The sequence below is a fragment of the Typha latifolia genome, chromosome 4 (assembly GCF_019914945.1).
Source record: "Typha latifolia isolate L0001 chromosome 4, TyphaL0001v2, whole genome shotgun sequence".
In the NCBI taxonomy this organism is placed as follows: Eukaryota; Viridiplantae; Streptophyta; class Magnoliopsida; order Poales; family Typhaceae; genus Typha; species Typha latifolia.
Window position 1 is genome coordinate 12,997,720 of NC_133089.1, and position 26,393 is coordinate 13,024,112.

General features: G+C 35.4%; 3 protein-coding genes across 3 annotated transcripts; 1 reads left to right on the forward strand and 2 right to left on the reverse strand.

Annotated features, from left to right (window-relative positions):
* Nucleotides 1–696: 696 nt before the first annotated feature.
* On the reverse strand, nucleotides 697–2,509 carry LOC140786845 (uncharacterized). Its single transcript, XM_073135535.1, has 6 exons — nucleotides 2,254–2,509; nucleotides 2,100–2,155; nucleotides 1,947–2,008; nucleotides 1,431–1,868; nucleotides 1,084–1,324; nucleotides 697–970 (listed from the first exon to the last, which is right to left on the reverse strand). The coding sequence occupies exons 1-6, from the start codon at nucleotides 2,399–2,401 to the stop codon at nucleotides 815–817; spliced, it is 1,101 nt and encodes a 366-aa protein (XP_072991636.1). The 5' UTR covers nucleotides 2,402–2,509; the 3' UTR covers nucleotides 697–814.
* A 686-nt stretch (nucleotides 2,510–3,195) lies between these two features.
* On the reverse strand, nucleotides 3,196–10,047 carry LOC140786973 (polyadenylate-binding protein RBP47B'). The gene is made up of 8 exons (XM_073135698.1): nucleotides 9,872–10,047; nucleotides 8,564–9,047; nucleotides 6,976–7,052; nucleotides 6,769–6,899; nucleotides 6,154–6,250; nucleotides 4,769–4,921; nucleotides 3,843–3,943; nucleotides 3,196–3,755 (listed from the first exon to the last, which is right to left on the reverse strand). The coding sequence occupies exons 1-8, from the start codon at nucleotides 9,986–9,988 to the stop codon at nucleotides 3,665–3,667; spliced, it is 1,251 nt and encodes a 416-aa protein (XP_072991799.1). The 5' UTR covers nucleotides 9,989–10,047; the 3' UTR covers nucleotides 3,196–3,664.
* A 4,284-nt stretch (nucleotides 10,048–14,331) lies between these two features.
* LOC140786909 (1-acyl-sn-glycerol-3-phosphate acyltransferase PLS1-like) lies at nucleotides 14,332–25,269 on the forward strand. Its single transcript, XM_073135623.1, has 12 exons — nucleotides 14,332–14,434; nucleotides 14,509–14,715; nucleotides 15,005–15,127; nucleotides 16,626–16,665; nucleotides 16,795–16,868; nucleotides 16,969–17,028; nucleotides 18,458–18,535; nucleotides 18,610–18,768; nucleotides 21,198–21,323; nucleotides 23,523–23,615; nucleotides 23,805–23,888; nucleotides 24,672–25,269. The coding sequence occupies exons 2-12, from the start codon at nucleotides 14,635–14,637 to the stop codon at nucleotides 24,876–24,878; spliced, it is 1,125 nt and encodes a 374-aa protein (XP_072991724.1). The 5' UTR covers nucleotides 14,332–14,434; nucleotides 14,509–14,634; the 3' UTR covers nucleotides 24,879–25,269.
* The last annotated feature ends 1,124 nt before the right edge of the window (nucleotides 25,270–26,393 follow it).

Consider the following 26,393-nt stretch of genomic DNA (forward strand, 5'->3'; position numbering starts at 1 on the left):
AAACCAATATAGTCAACTTCACACTTGTTCTTTCAAATATTTTTACAATTCAACTATTTTATTTTTAAAAGTAAATCTGATTATGACTATCATGAGTAAGACTTTGATCGTAATTATATTTATTTTTTTCGGCACCGAACACAAAATGTGGTTACTTATCGCACACACTAAATTTAGGGTTGACAATTTAGTTGAGTTAGCCGAGTTCAGAACGAGTCTAGTTTGAATCGAGTCACGGTAATACAAACATAAATTTTTATATTATTAAACGAGTTATATATTATTATATGACATAAGTTATTCGTATTTACATAAATTACTTGGGTTGTAAACAGATTTTTATTTTATTTTATTGTTATAAACTAATTTGTGTGTGTGTGTTATAATTATGTTATAAATAGGTTATTTGGGCCATAATAGGTCTATTCTGTCATAATTAAATTAAATGGGTTAAAATAATAAACATAATTATTTAATAAGTAAATTAGACAAGGTATAACTAAGACTACTCATGGCAAGAATTATACATTGACAACTTAGTCTAAGCTGTGAACTCTTCTACAAGTTTGACAAAATTTAGATTAGCAACTTATTTTTTCAAGAAAAACAAGAGCAAATGTCAACCAATATACATCAATTAACACTTTGACATCACCTGTTTATTGCATTACGGCATGGATGTAACTCCTTACACCCTTGAATAAAAGAATCAACTATAATTGAAGGAAAAAAAACAATACAAAAGAATGAATCAATTAATTGGCCTATGGCATTCATTATGTTTCAGACCTACACAGAAAGGAAAACAAAACCTTTATTTTACTAGATAAGTGCAAGGCTTCAAGAACCAAAGCATATCCATTGCACTTCCTTCAGATTCAGCAGCCGCAGTACTACTACTACTACTACTACTACTACTACTTTCATCATCCTTCGCAGCCAAAATTTTCCTCCCTTTGCTCTGCTCCACCTGAAGCAATCAATCAATTTGTAATCAAAATTGCGAGCCATTTACTCATTGCAGCTAATGAATCAAGTTTTCATAGGCAAAGATCTGGGATTGGGTTTGGATTCATGGCTTACTTGAGTTGCCAGAGATTTAGGAGGCTTTCTCAGAGGGGAGGGGGAGGTAGTAGTTGTTGTTGCAGTCCCCTTGGCATGCTTCAGACGATGCGCCGCCGCACCCGCCGCCGCCGCCGAAGGAGACGGAAACCGCTGCGGGGTAGGAGGAGATGCTCGGACTTCCTTCAGCGCTGCTGATGACTTCTCCTTGTCAACCTTCACCACCATTCTGCTAATCTTTTTATCTAACCCGTTTCCACTCCTATCAAAATGGGAAGAAACGAAGAACATAAAAGTGATGCAATTAGAAGAGTTTCTTTCCACAATTTAATCATCAAAGTTTGCATTTTTTTATTATTGGTAGTTACTTGAGACTCTGCGCCATCTTCGTCTTCTTCTCCTCCTCCTCCTCTTCCTCCTCTTTTGAATCCGTCTTGCCTCCGACCGCCATCTTCTTGAGCTCACTGCAGAACTCTGAGATCTGGCCCAAGATATCCCTTCCGGAGAAGAGATTCCTCGCCGACAAGGTGCTTCTAAGCCGCGGCAGAGGCTTCTTCTGCGACACCAACTCCTCCCTCTCCTCCTCGTTCGCCTTCTTCTCCGCGCTCGACTTGATCAACTCCTTCAGGTTCTTCCCCCCTTTGGGAACACCGATCGGGCGGGTAGAAGGCGGCGGAGTAGGCATATTTGGGTCCCGGTTCTCCGCATCTTCTCGGAATTTCTTGGAAGCCGCCTTGGGTTTAAGTCCTTCCCGGAGAGGAGATGATGCTAGGACTGCGCCTCTTCTCTTGAAACCATTCGCATCCCTAAAAAGAAATGAAACAAGAATCACCTCACAAGCTCAAGAACAAGAAAAAGATACGAGTTTTTAGTGCGGTTATTACCTGAAGTTGGCATTCCTTTCACCAAGCGGCAACTTTTCCGAGCTGGACCTCATCAGCTTCCCCTACACGACAAAACATACAAACCCATCGAAATTAGATAAAGATTGAACGGATCCAGCTGACACCAAGCAAGAAACGGAAGCGTCTACGAACTTTGGGACTGATGGTTTTCCTCGGGAAATCTTCGAACGTCTTCGGGTGGCGGCAGTCTGGAGGAAATCAAGGAGAGCAAGAGAGAGAGGTAAGCGCATAGTGTGCATAACTATTATGCGCGAGAGGTGTTTGACGGAATGGGTCTTATTTGTACCTGGTCGGCAGAACCAGGCCTCGTCGTCGACGGGAGAAGCGTCCGGGCAGGCGAGGTCGACCCATTTCGGCGCGTTTATGTTCTCGAACGCTTCGTCTCTCACGAAACGCCATTCCACGCGTTTCCAGTCTATGTCCGCCGGCTCCATGGCTCGTAGAGAGAGTTTTCTATAGAAAGAGAGAGAGTTACCGAGAGAGAGAGAGAGAGAGAGAGAGATGTAGAGAGAGACAGAGAGACGTTGGAGAGAAGAGGAGGTGGGGGTGGGAGAAAGGTGTATTGAAGAGGGCTGAGGTGAACGTTGAAGCTCGTATAAGTTTTTCGACCGTTAGAGGTCTTGTTGGTGGGGTCCAGTTTTTAAGTGGGGGAGAGTAGTTTGACATTCCGTTAACGTTTCGTAGCCAGTGGGCAGTGGGTGGGCAACTCGGGATCTCCTTAAATTCTATAATAAAAATTAGATCGTGACACCCGAATTTTTATTTTTATTTTTATTTTTATTTTTATTTTTATTTTTTGTGACAACCGGATCTTAACCAATATAATTAATGGAGAGTTCTATCCATGCATGTACGAAAGTGTTATGCTTCATTTTGTAATAGAAGAAGTATCCTTATCAACAACATCAACTTCAGTAAATGAGCTTTTTATGTTCTTCTTTTGTCTTATCAGGGTTCTTATTTTAATTTCATGGATGTTCTCTGGTAAGGGCTCTCAGCTGTACATTGTAATGTAATTTTTTTAATTTTTTAAGAAAAGTAAATTGTAAATAGTTTGTCAATTTCTCGTCCCTAATTAAACAAGTACATCTCTGTTGCTAGTCCCCCCTTTCCCAAGAGCATTTGTGCAGACTTGCTATTTATTTATAAGACATTGAGAAAATGTAATTAATTGAACTTTGTTGGCATTGGATGGAAAGGAGAGGATAGTTTTGAGATAAGAGTACTGTTTGAATACTAAACCAGTATAATCCTCACCATATTAGTTTAACTTTATGCTTATTCTACATCCAAACAAGGCCTAGATGTTCAGAGCTGTTAGTAGTGCTACATTGCTTTCCAGTTAAATAAAAATAGCAAGTTATACAATTGAGACTCTAATGTGCACCAGACAACAGAAAGAACATCTCACATACCTATATCCGAATGAAACCAGAGAAAAATAGTCAAACTGCTAGGAGGTCATAATCCAGATTTGGAGACACAGAACTTAATCGTTCAAGTCAGCAGCTCTTAAACTCTGCAGAAAGGTATCTTCTTGGTCGGAAAGCAGACAAATGGAGCTGCAAATGTAGTAGATCTGACTAGCATACACCATTATTTCCAAGAAACCTGGACAGCAGCTTTGGTATGAGTTTCTCCGGACCAAAGTTTTAAAGCTGCTGTTAACAAAACTGATGAGTTAATGATTCATGAAGTCATGATGGTTGAGACAGTGACGAGGTCTTTAACCATAAGGGCCTCCCCAACATGGCATCCCGGTGAACGGCAAGATATGCAGCATTTAACCTAAAATGATTGATAAAAAAGAGTAGATCAGGCATAACCAAGATACGTAATACCAAAAGGAATCGTGATATATGAAAACAGACGAACTTCTCAACATCAGGTATGGCCAATGGATCATAGGTTTCTTCCCTCTGCTCCATGCTCGGGTTGGAACCAACAGCATTTGTTGTTTCTGGTATCCCTTCTACCTAAATGGAGGAAAAGATGAAATATTTCAGACAAAGTTACACAACAATGGATGAAAGAAAACATACTACACATATATACAGACATATGTGTAGCTTCCTACATAAGTTGGTAGCTTCTCAGTGCAGGCTGAAAGTCTCACCAAAGCATGTAGGGACCAAATCTAGCTTTCTTTTAATGTGCAAGAGTTTACTTGTTAGATACTTCCCAGCTCCGATCATTGTTTTGGCACTATCCGTAAAATTGAAAGTTTTGGCTTTGTTATGAATAGTCTTGTATCTAGTTAGCCTTGCTTGACATTTCACAGAATTTTTATTGCTAATACCCTCCTAAATCATGCCAATTCTGCTTTGTTTGGGTGGAATAAAGATAAAGTGGTTGTATTTTCCTTAAGCTTGCCAGTAATACTTCTATCTCCAAATCATAGAAAGAGGATCATCCATGTTTATTACACAGGTTTTAAGTTTTTGCACTGTAAGCAGTGGTTATATTTCTCACTGCAAATGCTCTAGCAAAATATCATCTATGAAGATGGTAACAACAAAAGAGGACTTTGAGAATGCCAGTATTTTATAAGTAACAAGGATAAGATGTTTCATACAGGAAGTTCATTTTAAAAACTATAAATGAGAATTATGATTCAATTCTAACAAATATATAATTAATGAATAATGAGAAGCAGAATAAAAACCTTTCCTTTGACTACAAATCAAGAATTAAATTGATCAGTGACAACTCAAATATACTGGAGAAGTAAAAGTAATATTTACAAAACGAATATCCCTAAACAGACCAGATAGAAGTAAAGAACATAGTTCTGTCCTTACCTGATGAGGGTATTGCCCATAGCCAGCATAAGCACCATAAGCATACAATGATGGATCTTGAGCCCCATATGCATATGCATCATACCCATAGCCATAATAAGCACCTTCCCATTGACTAGGATCTGATTGCTGGCCCCATGCAACAGACGGATCCTGCAATATGGTTGGAAGAGAATGAGAGCAGGAAAATAACCTGCCGCACATTGTTCTCTGATTCCGATCTTTTATCATCACAAGTTAACACATAAGAGTTAAATCCAGATACCAAGACTGCAACGTGAAGAATACTAGGCTGCGAAACCCAGGCAAGTACTCCCCTAATGTGCTGATTGCTAGCAAATCCAGGGCCCCCAACGGCTCATTCCTTGCTGCCCTCTGCATTTTTATCTGATTTTTAACCCATTAAATTGCTTCGGTCTTAAACTCTATTTTTCTTATTTGAGCTGCGGAGGCTTGACAAATGACCAGAAGACTTTTTCCTTGATTAAGGCTTTCATTCCTCTTCTTTCACCATTGAAAATCATAACTTCTCTAAAGCAGAGAGAAATGTGGTCCGAGGAGACAGTCATGCTCAGTGCATCAATACATGAATCAACTGATTAAGAAATCAGCTGATTCATATGGCCCAGGCAATTCAGGACTGATCAGGCAAATGAACAAGGGCAGCATCCACATAGAATTGATGCATTAGATCATATGAGTTCAGATATTGATATGAGTGTGCATAACATACTATTTTTCGCAGTGTGTGATTATAACTGCTACTTTTGCAAATGAAAGATCCATAAAAAGATACTCAGCATATTGTTGTTTCTTTTTGTAGATCTCAACAACTTTCTCAGCTGTTGCTATTTTATTACAGGGACCATTATATTAACTCTTAATAATAACATTTCCACTGCTTAAAGCCTTAAAGTATAATCCTGTGCTACCAATGGGAAGTTGCTTCTTATATCAAATCTAGAATCCTAGATATCCTCTGAAAAGATTGAGCGCAACCATCTAAAGTGAAGCCTAGCATTATTTCACTCCAGAAACTTTTGAAGATAGTATGTTGACAAAAGGTACTGTCGTTTCAACAATTACAACAAGAAGCAAGACTCACTTCTTGAAGGGCTTTTAATCTAGTACATGCTTTTATAGCAAACAATGCATCCACTTGTCATATAAAATAAACCATTGGTACAGAAGTAATTCCTTTCAGATTCAATTGCTCTTCATAATCATTATCTTAGACTAGGAAGCAACCCTTCCATCAAAGAAAGATATATCAAAAAGATTTGGGCCAAGAAGATGGAAATCAAGGAAAGACATAATTGCAAGCAGTCCAACTAGCATGAGAGCATCTTAGACTCATAAGTTGATTGTGAATCTAAATTATATACCTGCTTATTTGCTGGACTTTGACCCCATGAAATGCTAACTGCTTGCTGACCAATGAGCATGCCATGAAGCCTTCTTACTGCTTCTTCAGCAGCCGCTCTGCAGAGAAGACATAGGTTCAGTACGGAAAAGATAAAGTATCACTCATATAAACACTACAGACAGATCCAGTGAGCCAAAGGAAAGAGAATAGATAATCTAATGTCCGAATCTCCAGACAATTAGCATGCAATATGTCCACAAAGAGATAACCAGTAACTGAAATCAGAAGATTTAAACAATTAGAAGAAAGCCATGTCTGCTAACCGATTCATTAGACGAATAATTGATTGCGCTCATGTGAATTAAAAAAAAAGAGGCGTGTGTCCAAACTCCAAATAGCTTGATGTTGGCTAATAGCTTGAACAGTCAATCATAGTGACTATAACCAAAAGACAGGTAAGCTGTGTTCTATACATTATTGCTGATAGACAACATGAAGATACTCTCAACATATTTGCCATAAGGTTTTCCTAACAAATCCTTTCCAGAAAAAAGAGATTATCAGAAGATTCACCTCTTTGATAAGAATGATCTACACAACAAAGGAAAAAAAAAGTTTCTCATTTACATCATACCTAGAGACAAATTGTATGAGGCCACACCCTTTTCCAACTGGAATCTGAACATAGGTAAGATCCCCAAACTGGGAAAAGATCTGCCTGAGCTCTTCCTCTGTGATTTTAGGATCCAAATTGCCAACAAATATCTGCAATCACATATAAATAGGACAGATAAACAAGAGTAAAACAATGCACATGCCCAAAAGATATGGATAGCCTTACATTTGTATTTGTGACATCACTTTCTGGCAGAACTGGTGGGAGCTGAGGAGTTGTATATGCCGTTGTTGGATATATCGCTGACATATTGGAGTACAACCACATTAGTGTTGCAATTTTTCCGAAGATAAAGAATAAGTATAACTGATGCAAGTAGTACTCTTTTGAAAATTGACAAGATTACCGCCCTTCAGGAAGGTGCAATAAAGTCCATCAATGAAATGAACATGGAGTATCTACCAAGGATGATAAGACTTAAAAAGTAACCACCTAAAGAGCCACTCTAGAATCTTTATTATCTAAATCAAGTAATTGTTGTTGAGAACTTTAAATTAATGAATCCCAAGGAAAAGTCAATGAAATTGTTCAAATTGATTAGTGGTTTGTTAAGCCAAATGATCAATCATTTGAGACAATATATCGGAACCTGTCTAGTTTCCTCAAGCAAGATGCCACAGAATGCCGGAATTAATCAAGTGCATTGAAGATAAAATTTCCAAGTAAAGCAATGTCACCCAAGAAAGCTTCATGGATGCAAATATTCCTGGGACAATACCATCAACTTCTGAAGTTTAGATAATAGAGAGTTTCATATAGAAAAAGCTAACAGATGTCATAAAGCAACCATAACCATCATATCATAAGGATTTACCATTGAGTGAAGAGCACTAAATACCTTATGGCTATGAGGCACACTATGTTCCTATTTCTTTGTTATTTAGTTTGAATTTAAGTCTAGATAATGTATGGTCATATGAAATAAGTTCCGGATAATATGACTAAAGGAAGTTCTGAATTATTAATCACAAGGTCTAAGGCAGTTCCCATGTGATTCTCCATCAGCAGTCAGCCATAGGAAAAAATAGTTGAACCCATTAGTATTAGTGAAACTGTAGCTGAACGGTATGAGAGAATATTACCTTCAGCAGAATTTTCATGTAAGTTAATTTCTAGCCAGCTGCTATAATTGATCATGGGTAAATTTCATGCATGTAAATATTGCAGTTCTATATGTAATAAAATCAATATGATTCTTATATCTTTTTCTTCTACCTTCTCATCCTACTTTCGTCAAAATCCATTTCTTTTCAGTCATATTTGGCTTTCCCAATACCTTCACTTTGATAAGTTCAGAAATGAAATCAACCCAACTATAGAGTTGGTCAATACCTTGTATTATTATATCATGTCCAGTGTTTTGAATAACATTTAGCACATCTGAGGTATAGGATTCCAGAATAAAGACTTTACAGAACAATAATCGATCCAAATTCATGAGGTCCAAACAATGCTAAGAATAAGAAGAAACTATATTTGGATGTTTTATTGTCAATAAGAAGCAAGAAAAAATTACTGTAACAATATTATCAATTAAGGTAGTTTGGGAGTGAAAAAAAGGTCATAAAAAGAATAGGAGGTAGAAATACTAATCGTTGAACACCAAATTTATGCACAATAATAAGCAATTTGTCATCAGTATAATCCTATGATGTAAATCTATATTGTCAGAAAAAGAAAGCAAGTAAGATATTGAACTTTATAAGTCAATCACATGACTCAATGAATTTCCAATGCATTGCACAACCATTACCTTTGGCAGCTGGATACTGCAGCTGAACCCCAGTAGTTTTCTTAGGTGTAGCAGCACTGATGCGCATAGGCCTAGTTGAACAATACACACCATTCATCTCAGTCATTGCTCGATTCTTTTCTGTCTCATCAGCAAATTTAACAAAACCATATCCCTTTGAACACCCAGTATTTGGATCAGTCACAACCTTAGCCCCTCTAACTGATGGATAATGGGCTCGAAAGGTCTCCTGTAAAAGGTAGTCTGTGACATCAGGTGCTAAATCCCCAACAAAAATAGAATGATCTGGCCCAGCATCAGGTCGTCTTTCTCCAAGGCCAAAAGAGGCCCAATTCAATCTAAAAGTCTGCTCTGTTCCAGGCATTTGATATCCATTATATGTCTGCAAAATTCTTTCAGCAGCTTCGTGGGAAACAAATTCTATAAATCCATATCCTTCTGGAAGCCCAGTAATCTTGTTGCGAATTACTTTTATTGACAGAACCTGTAGTTGCCAGACATGTACATGATTAACTCCACCAATGCATGCTACAATAACTTACAATTGACCAAGTATAAATGCTTTATATTACGCCTTCTGAAACTGCTGTGAAAGATGAGTGCTAAAAGAAAAGCTTGAAAAAACAAGTTCAAGCTTGGTAACACTAGACATCAATATTTCATTAGAAAAGGATAATGTATTAATGTGTGAGTTATCAACAAATGAAGCATGCTAGACAATAAGGACATGAAAAACATGACATCTTTTTTTACCAATTGAGAAAAAGAATAAGCGCCGATGGACTGAGCATGAAATCCAGTGCCCCTACATTTTGTGTTCCATGCATTACATTTATACTTGAAGTATTAATTTTTAAGCTGCCTCAACTCCCAGACGCATAGCTATGTAGGCTATCCGGCTAAATATTTAGGTACTAAACGATCTTGAACTACCGGTCTACCACTACAGTCTTTTAAAATCATGATAACAAGAAGATTTCTAACGAAATATGTCGTCAATATACGATTAAGGAAGGGGACCACAACAAAGAAGTCCCAAAATAAGCTTCAACTATCATAATATGAAATTCTTTATACTCTTTTTTTTTCAAATTCTATTTCGTAGAATCGAACCTAATCTTACTATTCAGATGATAAAACTAGCAAAATTCAAAACTTTTCATCAGGAACAGCATGATCAGACTGCCAATATCCATGCCTAACACATCCCGTCTAAGTTTTCCAGCAATTTTAGTTGGTTTCCTCTAGTTCGGAAAACCCTAAGGAGGTAAACCCTAGAAAAGAGCAAGGGAAGAAGATGGTGGATACCTCTCCGGTGTGGGCGAAACAGCCGTTGAGGTAGCTCTCGTCGACCCAGTACTGGAGTCCGCCGATCCACAGCGTTCGGACCTCCTCGAGGGTGGTGGGTTGGTGGTGGGCTTGCATCGTCGCCTCCACCTGAAGTTCGAACTCGCGAAAGCGGCCTTACCCAGACTATATCTCTATCTATAGCGGAAAAGATGGAGGGTTTAAAGATTTGCAAATACGTCCTTAAAAAAGTTGTCTTATGTAATAAGATTAAAAGGTAGGCGGCTATGTGCAAAAAGTTTCAAGAATTAAATTATAGGGAAATTTCTAAAAAACACCCTCTATTACCATTATGATCATTCCCTGCATTTTGCATTTAATGCTTTGATAAAACCGAGTTCATTTACCCTAAAAACAGCTAACAGATAAAGATTAATTTCATCATTTTTAAAAAGAAAATTTAATAGCTAAAATACTCCTTGTTTGACTATAAAGTCAAATTCTCAGTTTATCCATAGGTAATTACACGTTAAAAAACTAACAACACAGTGTTTTAAGCAAAATGTCTGGAGTAAAATAATAATAAAGTCAAAATGTAGAGTATGTTTGATAAATTAAACATAAATTTTCCTAAATTATAATCTGTCTCCGGCTAAGTATCAAATTGCCGCCTAAAAAATAAAAAAACTCGTAAGCGGGGATAAATTATATTAGGGAAATTTTGAGCCACATGTAAAGTCTTATTTGCTTTGAGTTTAGAGATTTTTTCTAGTTCAGTAACCAAACGTGTTTTTATCTTTTTCATATCTAATTAGGTTTACTCTTTAAAAAATTAAAACTGAAAAATTAGATTAACTAATTAAGTTCAGGTCTTAGCCTCGAACCAAACAAGACCTAAGAGAATATTTCTGCCCTCAACTTTTGTAAAATTATAGAAATGTCGAAGATCACTACAGAAAAGGTTGTACGCTTCTTAACTTTGAGCCTAGCACCACCTAAAATATGGAGCATGTATCAAGTAGTTTTACTTAACCCCTTTCTATAAAATGAGTCTTTTTCAATATAAATATTAATAGAAGAAAAGTTTTTCGCTCTCTTATTCCCCTTCATTATTATATTTGTGATGATTAACTTAGTTTTTTTTTTTTTGAAGGAATGAAGTATGACACAGATGAAAAAATAGGACATATTTCTAAGTCTGCGATAGTTGGTATCGAAGCAAGCACTATGATACTTTGAGAATTCAAAGTTGTGAGTTTAGAATTGCACATGAACATCAGTGTTAAATCATTATTACAGAGAATAATCACCCAAAGGAAGTGTGGGCTAAAGTCAACTAGATTAATAGATTTTAAGACTTGGCTCATTCTCTTTAAAAACTCAATAGTGCATAGCAACACCTTAGTAAGAAGTACGCAAATGTTATGAATTTCTAAACCCAAGAGTTTCAAAAATACATAAGGCGCCAAGAAAGTTGATAAATTTTTTTGGCACATAGAGTAGTACTTTAAAATAATGAGCCAAAACTTAGCAATTCTCCATATTGACGAGATTTTTGTAGCCAATTTTCTTCTCTACTAATATAAAAGGTGTGACAAAACAGATTCACGTTCAAAGATGTCATACAAAAAAAAATTAAATATGCAAATAATTGATCAAGTCCGAGCAATATTGGACCATGAGCCTAGTCATAATTTTTATTATCATCATGAACAAATAAAGATATATGTCATCAAACCCGTCTATCATGTTTTGGGTCATCCTTATTTTACTCATCGAAATTAATTCTTTTTACAAAAGTTTCGAAGTTAAGGCATCTTCCTCGTGCAAATTTAAGTCTTATACATTCAAATTACTTGCCTTAATAAACTTCTGTGTAACCATAATACCACTAAATGTGAAACATTTTTTTTGGTATTGATGCTCTCCAAAATACTATTGTGATGCTTTTGATTCAAATTAGAGGCATCACCTTTTTTTTCTGAAGAAAAGTTTGTAAATAAAATTCATTAAAGAGCAAGAATATATTAGATTCAAACAAAGTTTACATAAATTTTGAAGAGCAAATCGAGCAAGGTTATGCGTGTTTCTATTATTCTCTTCACTAGTATAACATCATGAATGTGTTACTGGTTCTTTTACTTCGTAGATGATAGAGTGGATTTACTAGTCAATTTTATTATTAATTCAATCATAAGCTTCACAGCAACCAGAGAATCACTAAAATCCAAGACAGATGATCCACCAATCTTAATGATCTCTATTAGAATATAAAATATAAAATTCACTATTATCTTACAGTTTAAATTTTTAGAGTAATTAGTGAGTTAATATAGTATCACAGTCAGAAGTCATGGGTTCAAATTTTATAATGCACATCTTTGTTCTCTAACAACTTAAACTATTAGAATAATTAGTGAGTTAGCAACCTCTTTTACGGCAAGTAAAATAACATATGCTTTGATTAAAAAATATATTGTAGCATAGAAACTTAAAAAGATCGAAATACCTATTCTATCTTTTGAGAGTTCCTTATAGATAAAGATACTAATAACTCTGCCTAAATTTGCTAACATTTCAATTGGCATCAACCTAGACGGTGGTATCAATAGGCTTAAAACTCTCGTTACTCACTTTGCCCCACTCATTCAAATGCATTGCCACTTGTTGGTTATGCAACATGTCACACTTCTTTATGACTTGGTTAAAACTTTACTAAACTTGTGAACATTGTAGTCTTTCAAATATACTAAAGTTATAATTTTGTTAGAGATCATTCAATTCTAGACTCCTAGATTTATGTCCCTTTATGTTTAACCTATTTATGACCTAACAAGTCAACCGATTTATGACCCGACTAACCCGTTTATAATATAAAAAACTTATTTATAACCTAAAAAAATTTATTTATAATTTGAATAACTTGTGCCATTTGATAACTTATTTATAACCCGTATAATCCGTTTAACAAATTACTCGTGTTTAAAAATTATAATTTGTTTAATAAAAAAAATAGTGTTCTTGTTTGTATTATCATGACCTGATCCAGTCTGAACTCAGCTAACTTAATCCGATTGCCGCCTCTAATTCAGTGTATGAGGTAAAAAATATTCATGAAGCATATGTAAAAAATGATGGCAGTTTAGGAGGGGGTCTAAGTAGAATTAAATCTAAAAAAAAAACTTAATTTTTATTTTATAATCTTCGTATAGCCCCTCTTCCAATTAGCCAATTTCAATTAGGACGATAGAAACGAACCAAAATCCACTGAGTCCATCATCCCTATCATCCGAACTCGATTTTCGACTCAGCCTATGATCACCCCTAATTTATACACAACTATATGTACATTGCATTGCATATTTGCATCTCCCTTTACAAATCAAACTCATTATTCTCTTATTCAACAATCAAATTATGCTGATGTTATGCTAGCATATACAATCACAAAAAAATAAAAATAAAAAGCATGGTTGCTCTCCCTACTCTATGTGCAACTCCATTTAACAATTGTACAAAACCAAAGTCCAACTCCTTTTCCTTGTCTTACTAATAAGTTACTTTCATGTCAATATTGACAAATTTAAACCTCACTTTCCTACCAAAACAACTCAAAACTCAACAGCATGGCTGGCCACCCTCCCACACTTGCAATTTGGTGAACCACCCAATTGCCAACTAAATACAAATATACTCTCGTCTGGCAAATCAACAGAAGGCAGCAGATCCTCTGCCACCCCAGCTGCAGAAATTTTATTGCAGTTGAACAACCTGTGCCAAATCATTCTACTGCCCAATTTGTGTTGGAAAGGCAAAAGTTCTAAAGTTAAACATTTAATCCAAGCATTGTAATTTTTTTTTTTAAAAGAAAAAGAAAGTAGAGATTTTAACATAATTAGAGCTAATTTTTTTTAAAACTATTATAATTGCTACTGCAATCAAATGCCATGATATCAGTTAAGTCTAACTAATGCAAGAGACTATTTTACCCATGTGTATATTGTTTAAAATAATTCTAAAACTACCTTACCTTACATATGATGCAAGAAAACAAAATCTTAATTAGGAATATTCTCTAAATATTTCGTAAGAAACTAATTATAATAAAATTATAAGAGCAATTATAGTATTTGTAAAAAAAAAATAGTGATAATTATGTTTTAAAAATATTTTTATAAAAGAAACCACGTCCAAGTACATCCGTACACTAGATTTCTATCTCAATTGGCAAGCAATAAACATCATGTTAGACCTATCTGGGCTATTCAATAATAAAAAAATTTGGGGTGTTATATGAAAATTTCTCAAAAAGTTTACCTGCAATCCCAGCTATTCTAACCTGGCCAATTACGGACGACTCGTTCTTTTATATTAATTATCTGCTCAGTGTTCAGAGCCCACGTCCTTGAGCGACTTACATTCACCGCAAGTGAGCGGATCCTAGAGAGAGCTAATATATTTATTACCTCTAATAGGTCCGCGAGTCACCACAACAACTCGAAGAGAAAAGGGGAGGAAGGAGAGAGAGAGAGAGAGAGAGGAGATTTGTTCCCGAAAAGGACTCGCCTCCGCTCCAGTTGCCTCGTAAACCTCTTCTTCTCGGTGCCGTATAATAAACAACTAATTTGGCCTACCAATCTTAACCACGTTCGTCGCAGTTGTGTCCGTGAGGACCCCCCTGAAGAAGCTCGAAGAATCTGATCGGAAAATTTCCAGCGACGACTCAATCGTTACCTTTCTTCACTAAGTTTCCGCTTGATCTCTCGAGGAAAAAAGGGTGCTTTATGGCGATCGCGCCGGCGCTTGTGGTGGTCCCTCTCGGCCTTCTCTTCCTCCTCTCCGGTTTGATCGTTAATATCATTCAGGTTGGGTTTTCTCTTTGATAACTTTTGCTGTTTTGGCCTAATGGGTATTTTGAACTTTCGGTGGATTTATCCAATCTGAACTGTTGGCTTGCTTGCTTAGATTTGATTTCATGGAATGTGGTTTCAAATAAAAGTTCTTTCCTTTTGGGCATCGGGATCAGTTTTAGGTGTTGTGTTTTGAATCTGAGTTTTTGCCTATCTGCAATTTTGATGCCCTTGTTGTTATTTTGGATCAGATTTGATTGTAAAAGTAGAAGGTGAGTTTGTAATGTGCTTTCTTTTGACGCAGGCTGCTTGTTTTGCTTCGATAAGGCCATTCTCGAAGAGTCTATATAGGAGGATAAATAGATTTTTGGCTGAACTATTGTGGCTTCAGCTTGTTTGGCTTGTTGATTGGTGGGCAGGCGTTAAGGTAACATTTTGGAAGAATAAAGTTGCATAGAGCAATGTGCTTCTTCTTGCTTTGTTTAGTTGCATAGAGCAATGTGCTTCTTCTTGCTCTGTTTATCAGAGAGGATTATCATTCCCTTTTTTTCTTTTTGATTATATATACTTAGAAACCTTAAGATAAAACTTTTCAAAAAAGTATGTGGATACTTCGTAGCTGTTGAATGTGCCAAAATAAAAAGAAAAAGAATCCTAATGTGGAGAGGGAAGTTATCTGCATTTACCATCAAGTGCACCTTTGTGTGTTGGGATCCAAAAGAGTCAAATCTTCCTTCGAAGGCTTTAATATTTTTGTTTTTGCCTCGCGATATGGTACTTGGATCTCAAGGTTCATTCAATGAGTAAAAAGTGTTTAGAATTTATTTTTTCAAAGATTTGACATAAAATCCCTATTGTAGCCTATATATCTACTTTACGCATAAGTACTCATGCTGTATATTCTAACTCATAATGGAAAAGGTGGAGAAAAACTAAAAGCATGCTCATGAATGGGGATTCTAATGTTTCCAAGTGCAAGAGTACATTTTAAATTCATGTTCACGCCTATGTTTGATGGATTTCATGTACTCTGGTGGTCATCACATTTCTTTATAACTATGATCCGATGAGAATTACTTAATAAGTTGGGTGATGGACTGAGGCTTTCGGACTTTCTAGGTTTTTTTATTATTCAAGAAATATATAGAAGATGGAACTGATGTATAAAGATTGAGAAAAATAATGGATGATAATTTGCTGAATTTGGTTAACTGTACAATTAACCAAATGAGAGAGTTTTTGATAGTTCAATTCTCTGACCATCATACTTTACTACAATGTCTCATGAATTGCCTATAATTGGATGCTGGAGTAAGGAATTACTCTCAGCGATGAGGAAAGTGACTACGATGCAGGCATAAGTTTCTGGAATATTATATTGTCATTCAAATATGATGGAATATGGAACTCAGTGATAAGTATTGAGCAAAACTAGATAATAATTTGCTTGATTTGAATTATTATACAAATAGAGAGGGGACGTTGTTAGAACTTAGAACTGTCCTATTACAACACAAAATATTATTTTATTGTTGCATTTTTGACACTATAAATTTGAATTTGGAAAGTTGCATTCCTAATTTGAAGTTGATATCTCAATCTGCACAAAATATCATTAAGATAGCATGACAACTGAATCATTTCTTCGCAATAAATGTAAAATCTCCATTTTTTTATTGCTCTTACTTAGTAAGGATGAGCAATGTTCTCTTTTTGTGCCTTATTATGCCAATTTCCTTGTCATTGCCAAATTTAATTGCGTAGCGTGGTTTTGTTCAAAGCAAAGGCTATTATGGACATGCTCTTTACATGGAATTGGCCATTAGATTGTTGCTTATGCCCTGTTTCTTTCCAAGTGTTCCAACCCTCAAGATACATTATGTACATTATGCTAAGACAAATAAATGCACTGTTCCCTGTTTCAGGTCCAAGTATATGCAGATTTAGAAACTTTCCAGTCAATGGGTAAGGACTTGAGTTTCAACTTGTTTCTTTTTGTCTTGCATAGGCTGTAATATTGGCTCCTATTTTTTATTTTCATTCTTCTGCATATTATGTTTTCATGCTCAAGCTTATCCTAAGCATATTATATAGGTAAAGAGCATGCACTTGTCATATCTAATCACAAAAGCGATATTGATTGGCTTGTTGGATGGATTTTAGCTCAGGTATCAATCTTTCTCTTCATGATTCATGAGAACATGAAGCCTATATGTTAAAGCATAGCAACTTTCATTATTAACCTGGAATTCAAATTTCTTATGTCAGCGCTCAGGCTGCCTTGGTAGTGCCCTAGCTGTCATGAAGAAATCATCAAAGTTCCTTCCGGTGAGTTTTCTAGTATATATAATCTTGTTCTATTTTATAGTAGATGAGCTACTGCCTACTGGTAATCTAGAAGAACTATGTAACATGTAACTCTCTCAAAATGAATTGCTATGTTGATTAATTATTCCTCATCCCTTTATTTCATCAGTGATTCATAATTTCATATCATGAACTCTATGCTTTTTGTAGGTGAAAATAAAATAAAGTGGTTAAATAAATTGAGTTGATATTTTCATTCAATAGGCCATTATTTTGATTTCTAAACGTTGAGCACTGAGAAGTAAATTTAAAATGGGAATAGTCAAGATGACAATATTTAGAGAGATGAGGTTGCCAGCATACATGGTAAAGGAAGCAATGACCATATGTGCACCAAGTTGGCAGTTCCTAATAAGGACAAGATGTTGGAAATTATTTAAAAATTAAGGCGTTTTAGAGATATGTGTGGAGATACTTAGTGCACTCGTAAGGTGCAATCAGAGTTTAAAGTTGTTATGTCAGTTTCTATTTGTTGGAAAATGAAATGTTTTCTGTTATTCTGTCCTGCTTCAATTTCTATATGTTTAATGTATCAAAACTTCGTACAATTAATAGAGATGTAAAAGTTATCTAACATTTTCAGAAAAAAAATGATATAAAATCATGAAAAATGTTTATCGCTCATTTAAGAGGATAAAATTACGCAAGGGTTAAAATCACTATTTGGAAGAGTGCCTGCAATATCTTTGTCTGAATGGCAAGGTGCTTGAGGGGAGAAGAGCATAAGGTAAATGTGGATAATTTTGCTAATATGGGTGGTAATGGCGAATACTAGCATATCGGGAAATATAGAGGGAGTGCCTTTTTTTGTGACAACAAAATAACTAGGTTTTGTTTACTGCCTCGTTGAGTTGACTACAGGTCAGTTAGGGGCTAGAACTAGCTTTGTATTGATTGGTCTTGGCCAAAAGATCTTACGCATACTAGTTTAAACATATTCTTTTTATAAATATGTTGCATTTATATGATAGAATACAGGGTTAAATAAATGAAACCTTGGGTGCACTGACTCAGTTTAATGGGAAGACCCTGAAAAAGGTACTAATAATCTAATATACCCCGCAAATAAAAAAACTTGTGGACTAAAATACTGAGAAAGAAAATAAGGCAACCTTTTTGTAACAGAGGGTGTTGCTTTAATATATAGTTGAATGAAGGAAAATGGTTCACTTAATCAACTCCACTTGATTAGTTTTGTTATCTTTGGAGCCTCAAGCACAAGGATGATTAAGATGTGTTAAATTGCTACTTTGCTAGCGTATTATTTCTTTTTACCTTAATGATGGAAAGTCGTGACAGCGGGTTTTTCCAGATCATCTAGTTGAGTACATATATGTTCCTTGTTCTTAAAAGGTTCTGACTTGTGTAGGCCTGTGATCAATGCCTGTAGGTTATTGGTTGGTCCATGTGGTTTGCTGAATACCTATTCTTGGAGCGAAGTTGGGCCAAGGATGAGAGCACACTGAAGGTATCTTTTGTTTTTGATGGATATACATGTTTCTGGTGATTATTTGATTGAGTTCGGGCGACTGTAAACTGCAGTTGGGTCTACAAAGGTTAGAAGACTTCCCAAGACCATTTTGGTTGGCTCTTTTTGTTGAGGGGACTCGCTTCACTCCAGCAAAACTTTTAGCAGCTCAAGAATATGCTGCATCACAGGGTTTGCCTACCCCTAGAAATGTTCTAATTCCCCGTACCAAGGTTGGAATTTGTTGGTGATTCAACTAGCAATAAACAGATGTCACCTTCTTCTGCTTTCTTTTCTTAGTCTCATTTTTGCAGCCTATATGTTTCTATCATATTAGCAAGTCTTTTTTCAACCGGCAGTCTAACTTCGTAATTAGCTGATTCAACTTTTTGAGAAACCTCATGTCTGTAGCAGGTTACAGGTATACTTCTGTTAACTGGAATTTGTGTGCTAAGCATGGTGAACATTGGTATTTGCAGAAATTTCAACCTGTGATTGATTGGATCTTCTTGTTATATTTTTATACCTGGGATGGGCCTGAATTTTCTTTTAAAATTCTATAAAGTACAAACAGTCCATTTTGTCTATTGAAAGTTTGAAATGGATATGTTGGCTAACTTAGATTGTGTTGCTTATTGCTTTCAAGGAAGGAAAAAAAATTATCAATGAACTTAGGAATACACACATGAATTTACGGCTTTATGTATTTATGCACTGTGATGCATATGTACTTTTAGTTATCAACGAGAAAGAGACCACTATTGACATCTTTATTTGATTATTGGAAAAATAATTATGTAGTCTCAAGTCTCAACATCTCTATATCTAGACAATTACCAACTTAGCAAATTATCTGTGGTAGTTTGTGTAAAATTCTTTGTGTGCAGCATCAACACAGAAGCCTGATACTGCCACATGATAGTCTCTCTCTCCCTCTCTCTCTCAGGTGATAGTCTGTTTAAGACTCTAATCCCAGATTATGCAAGAACGGCATGTGTTTGCCAGTAAAGGGGTCTAACTAATTAAGTCATTCTCCTGGAACATGGAAAATGAAGTTTAATACAGGTTCAATTATCACTAAAGGATATTTGAAGGAAAGAGCTCTATTACCTTCTTGCTACAAACATACAATAACGGCTTTAATATTCCTTAGGAGTACCTGGCTTTGTTTTATCTAGTAAGTAGACCACATGATATGAGCAAATTGTGTATCTGTGATCATCCAGGAAATCCTAGGTATCTGCAATGAATTTGAGAAACATCTTACAGATTGGTCTAGTGACAAAACTGTTTCTCAATAAATAGAACAAGGAATATTTTATTATTTTGATGGCTTTGGGCTATGTAAAGTACTTGATACGATCTCCCCTTTAGGCGAATGTTCGATCTATCCCGATTTTCAGATCTGGACAGGATCTGACATGGAACTTTGAAAATAGATCCTGAAAGATGCAGCCGTCGGATCGACGTGAAATTTTGATATGTTGTAGCCCTCGAAAAGAGCTTTCCAACAAATCTAGTTTCAGGCGAATCAGGGAGTCCGTCTTTGGATCCGTGGATGGAGGCACGAGATCCTTGATGATGGTGGAGGATGGTGGATCGACGATAATGGGGTGGCACCGGTGAGTAAGTGGAGGTGGAAGGGTTATGGATGATGGAAGGGTTATGGATGATGGAAGGGTTATGGATGATGGAAGGGTTAGGACAAAGTGATAGATAGACTGGAAGAAGGGGGAGGAGTGGGCCGCCCCTAAGGGACTAGGATGATTGGCCGGTCGAGGGAGGCTAGAAGCGGCGTTGCCGAAAAATGAGAGAACGAGAGAGAAGAAGACGAAGGAGACAAGGGCAAAACTCAATTCATTCAATAATGATTCTATTGTTGCCATCCACACTTTTAGAGGCTAACTAAATAATTCAAAAATGATAATTATTAACTCTAAAACAGTAGATTTTTGCCGATCGCGTTCGAACGCATATTTTGCGTTCTCTGTATTTGCGAACCTGATGCAGGCGTTCACAAGCGCGTTCGAACGCGCCCGATCGCGTTCGAACGCACATTTTGCGTTCTCTATTTTTGCGAACCTGATGTAGGCGTTCACAAGCGCGTTCGAACGCACTCCATTCGCGTTCGAACGCACTCCATTCGCGTTCGAACGCGGCATACAGAAAATTTATTTTTCTATGAAATAAACACTAAAACAAGAATAAAAGACACCCTCTAAAGTGTATCCATGCTTGAGACGACATCGATGAAGTCCGAATCGTATCAGTACTTTGGTTTTGGTATTCAAGTGTTTTGGTCATGTAAATGTGATGTTGGGGATTATTGATTCAGATGCTATTTTATGTACCATAATTGTGATGGCTGAATTTTTCTCTGGGAACATTTAAGCTGTTCTGAGAACATATATCCGAACTTTCGACATTGTCAATAAATTTGTTTCTAATAAAAGTTCATATTTGCTGTATTATTTGAAATTTGTAAATTCGAGTATAAAAAGCATACTTCAAAATGGAATTGTTGATATCCAAAACATTTGGTACGTTAGATTTTTCCTTTTTTGAAATTCAGCTGATTATTTGGGACTGATTTTTGTCAAGGATATTAAGTTGCAAATCATAAAGCTTTGTGTTGACACTTTTCTTTTTCTGAATATTTCAGGGATTTGTTTCAGCTGTAAATATTATGCGCCCTTTTGTTCCAGCTATATATGATGTAACTGTAGCTATTCCTAAAGATCAACCTTCACCGACAATGCTCAGGATTTTGAGAGGGCAATCATCAGTTGTAAGCCTCACGTCGTCTGGAAATTAGTTTATGAGAAGTTATTTCCTTACTGATGTTTCAGTCATTTTAACTTCCATACTACACCAACCGCCAATTCCTAAATTATGTTGCCAAGTGTAGGACAATTCGCAGATTGAAATTTAGGCCCAAAAGGAAAGAGAACAAATTGCTTGACTTGATGGATCTCATTCTTTCATGCCTTTAGTTTGTGTAATGAATATCAAAACAAAATATGTGCAGGATATTTCATAGTAGTATCTAGAGATTGAATTGCTATATGTAGATATGAGCTCATTCCAATCTTTTTCTCATGTTTTCTTAAGAATACATTATTTGTTTCTTAAATATGTTTTACTGATTTCATAAATTAGAGGGAGCAAGATAAGTAGATAACCACTGTACTGAAGTTTTGATCTAAACTTTTCCGTTTCTATCAATAATTTTTTACTGAATCCTATGCTTCAATATGGTGGCATTGACACAAAGTGATACACCGTGGGAGCATGGGTTTGTAAGTTTTACCATTATGTCTTCTACAGAAACATAGAATGGCTTGTAACTGTCAAGTTTTAAGTGATTGTCTGCAGAACTTGAGATTTCATATTAACAACAACCCAAACCTGCTATTTATCAGTCAGTGACAGGGTTGGAGTACTGACTGCTGATGGAAAGTTGTGATAGAGGATGTAGTCAGACATTATCATGTTTTAAATAAAATTTGTGATCAGTTCCTATATCAAGTTATAGATCATCAAAAGAACCTACTAACTTCCAGCATGACTTGACAGCACCCTGCTGAAAAGAAGCTTTCAAGGCTTTTCCTTCCAACACGTGTTTCTTTGTTTAGCATGTATCAATCTTGAGGCTAATCCTTGGAAGCTTAATATTCCACGGCTGAATTCTTAACATGATTATCACTTTAAGTGAGTGCCTGATTTCTGGCCATCTATTGTCAGGTTAAGAGAGTGCCATGCGACCCACCAGTAGAACTAATTGGTACCTAACTGCACTGCCTATTCTATTAACCTTATCAATTAGAAGCTTAGGCATGCAGCCAAGGACCTTTATAGAATGTAAGTCTATAAGTCAATGATGGTCTACACGAAGAGGGAAGGAAGGAGTTATGTTCATAACTTGATATTGCACAAAAAAGGCTGACTAGGTAGGAAAATAATAAACCCAGTTCTGATAATTTTTGGGCATATGACTGATTGTCGACTAACCATATCTGCATATATTTGATTTTACTGGAACTCAAGTGTATGAAGCAAGATTAGTTCCAAACTACATAGTAAATGTTGATGAAGAAGGAAGGTGGCGATTAAATATAAAAAATATGGTGCAAAAGCTATATTTCACAAGAAACCAACTGATTAGCCTGGTGCTTCTTTTCCCTTGATATAACTTTACTAGATACTTAATGGCATGCTTCAATATAGTGCCAGTTGTACAAGATGATAGATCTTTTAAGCATGGTTTGTAACTTTTTCCAATTCCATCATATATTTAAAGCAACATATTATGGGTATGTAACTTTCATATTACTAACTGTTTGAACAGGAGTAGGTACTGGAATAAGTAATTTGTGTCTGTTGGGTAATGTCAGATGGTTAGATTTGACATCAGTTCAGATGTATCTTTATGTTTGGTAGCAGATTTCGGGCTTCAGCATATGAACAATGTGATTAAACTGTTGTTCAAGTGAAGAAAGTTTGCTCTGAGTCAGAGATTTGTTTGTCCTTTATTGGAAAAATGATGGATTATTTTTCTGAACACCTTATCGAGTTTGATGAAATAAGCAGTAAGGCAAACAGTTAAAATGTCTGTAGAGGCGTAGATTCTCCTCTTATACTATGTGAAGAGTTGGAGAGTAATTTTGGTGAATCTTTAATTTAATTACTAAGGTTGAACTGATCTGACGGTTAGAATTAAATTGAACTCTCCGGGCTTGTGCAAGATTGTTTTTGCATGGAATTTTTAGTTGATGTTCATGTATTTGGGTACTGATTGTATGATAGAAATTTATCTACCATTAACCTACACACACTATCATCAACACCTTGGTTGTTTCATTTCTTTTACCGTAACTATTTGACTGGTAAATTTCTCTGGATAGTGAAATAAGATAAACAGAACAGATTCTAATGCCATGTATACTTGTTTCTAATCTTGCTTTCCCATTCTTTATATTTTTCTCAGGTACATGTCCGTGTGAAACGACATGCAATGAGTGATTTGCCTAAGACAGATGATGAAGTTTCACAATGGTGTAAAGACATATTTTTGGCAAAGGCATGTTACTGCGCTGCCCTCACTAATCTTTGTTTTGAGTCTCTGAGGTGCTTTTGGTTGTAATGCACTCAAAAATGTTCTATAAGCCAAGTTTATTGATTTGCAAATTTTCCTTGGAAATGTGTCTCGGTGCTGTATCTTTACTTTTTCCGTTGATGATATTAATATCAAGTGTCCTCTTGGTGACAGGATGCTCTACTGGATAAATATGTAGCAGAGGGTAATTTTGGTGATGAACTTAGACCAATTGGTCGGCCCATAAAATCTTTGCTGGTAAGAAACTTCACATTACTGGACATTTATACCAAACTTTTTGACAGGAAAGGTTTGCCAGTAGGTGCTGTAGCCTGCAGGTTATTCCCGACATTTATCCAAACTCTTGATTATTCTTGATAGGAAAGGGTTTACCAGCAGAGGGTAAATTTTTATTAGCACGTTATTTACTCATGATGTGCTCATGAGACAAATCGACTTTTTTGATTGAGTAGAAGGAAGATTGGTTCCCTTTATTTTCAACCAATTGATTAAATAGAATTATTTGGGCACATGCCATTGGGAAACTTGTGTGTCTTTTCCCTTCCTGTCCAGTTTACATCTCGACCACTCCACAGGCCATCAGTCTTTTGCTTATTAATTTATAGATAGTCTTTTAGTGGATGTTCATCTTACATACCTGCTTCAGAATTTGTTGATTTATGCTGGTGTGAGAATCAGAAGTTCAGTAAATTTACTATTTAGTATTGATTGAAAGCTTGTGATCTCCAATTAACTTATATAGTGTTTTCATATTGAGTGACTGCAGATCCTCCTGTTAACTATGTCAGGATAATCAGTACATTTAGTGAATTTACATCCAAGCACAAAAAATTGACAAGATGTACACTTCCTGTCTTTTATTGGATTACAGAAATTGAAATCTCATGAATAAAAGTGGGCCATATTTTTTTTACAGTAGCTGTTTTTTCAGTCAATGCTAACACTGTAGAATACTTATTATCTGTTTTAAGATATTTTTCTTTTATAAATATGTAATCCATAGTTTTTGTGTGGCAACAGGTGGTTATGTTTTGGTCATGTCTCCTATCATATGCTGCATTCAGATTCTTCAAATGGTCTGCACTCTTGTCATCATGGAAAGGAGTCGCATTCTCAACTGCTGGGTTATTGCTAGTGACAATAGTTATGCACATCTTTATCTTATTTTCTCAATCAGAACGCTCATCTTCCGCCAAAGCAGCGCGGAGCCGAGTAAAAAAAGAATAGGTAGGTGATCAACAAAGCCTACAATTCTATCAGCAGTCCAGAAGGAAATTACAGACAGTGCCCTGAATTGATTTTGGCAGAATTGGGGTCTGCACACTTCAATCATACAAGTTAGGATCTTTTTTTGTCACTACAATTGGAGAATTCTGGAGATATCACTGTTTTGCCCATTTCTTCTTTTGTTGTCAGTTTACCGTTTATCCTTTGGAAATCTTACTTTGTAGCAGAATATGATTTTTTTTTCTTTTGGTTTATCAATTCATTAGACTTACCACGAACCAGGTCGGACAATTTTGCTGTGTTTCAAATTTGCCCAACATTCAATTGTGTCTTGGTGAATGGTAAACTTAATAGCTGTGCTGAAATGCTAGCCACAGTACACTTCAGACAAGCTTATTTTTCTAGGAGCATGATCAGAAATGGGTAGTCTTGGTGCATCCCTGAATTAATATTTTTCACAAAGTTTATTATGAATTACTTTTTAGAGGATCTTTTAGACAATGTGGATATAATTGCAAAACTCCATGGTCATTTATCCACTTTGTTATTTAATTCAATTATGTTCCTCTAATACTGCTTATCCAGATATTAGGAGATATCTCTGCATCCAGGTATAGTCTTACTGCTGTTAATATAGAATGTGGAGATAAGTGATGGATAAAGTTACTCATACAATCTAATGCGAATAAACAAGATCGAATTCATACTCATCTTCAGCTGCAATTAGATGAGAATCTTAAATGCATAGCATGTTTTTATGTGTTTTAGGATGCATTATCTATATTGTTAAATGTGTTTGAAATATTTACAAAATAATTATTATTTAATATATATATATATATATATATATATATATATATATATATATATACATAATTTGATTAGATAATGAATATGTATTCTAATTGAGGATATAATAACAGAGGCTAATCTCTTAGAGCATCTCCTCCGACCTAACTCGAAATTTAGAAAATGGAGCCCAATTGAGCTTCAACTGAGCTCCATTGCTAGTCCAAAAATGGGGCTCCAAATAGAGCCCGGCTCCAATTTTTTTAGATTTTAATTTAATTCAACAATTCTAATTCCTTCTATATTTTTTATTAAATAATTTAGTTAATTAAACTATGTGTAGAATTAGTTTTACTAATCGGTTTTTAATAAAATAGTACTCGAAAGGTCTTATCGAGACCTTTAAAATAAGTCTAATATAAAATTATTTTTAAGTTAATTTAATATTTAAATTTTTTATTGTTTATAAAATAAATATTTTTATTATTGTTTAAAATTGATGTGTTTAAAATATAATGACTTAAAATTATTTTCTAATGTAAATACTAAATATTAAAATACATTATATATAAAATACATTAGATATGAAATATATTAAACATGATATATATCAGCCATGAAATATAAAAATTATATTCATACTTACCAAACTATTAAATATTTATTATTTTTATTATTAAATATTAATTCTACTTATTTTGTGTAATATAATTTTGATATTTTTAG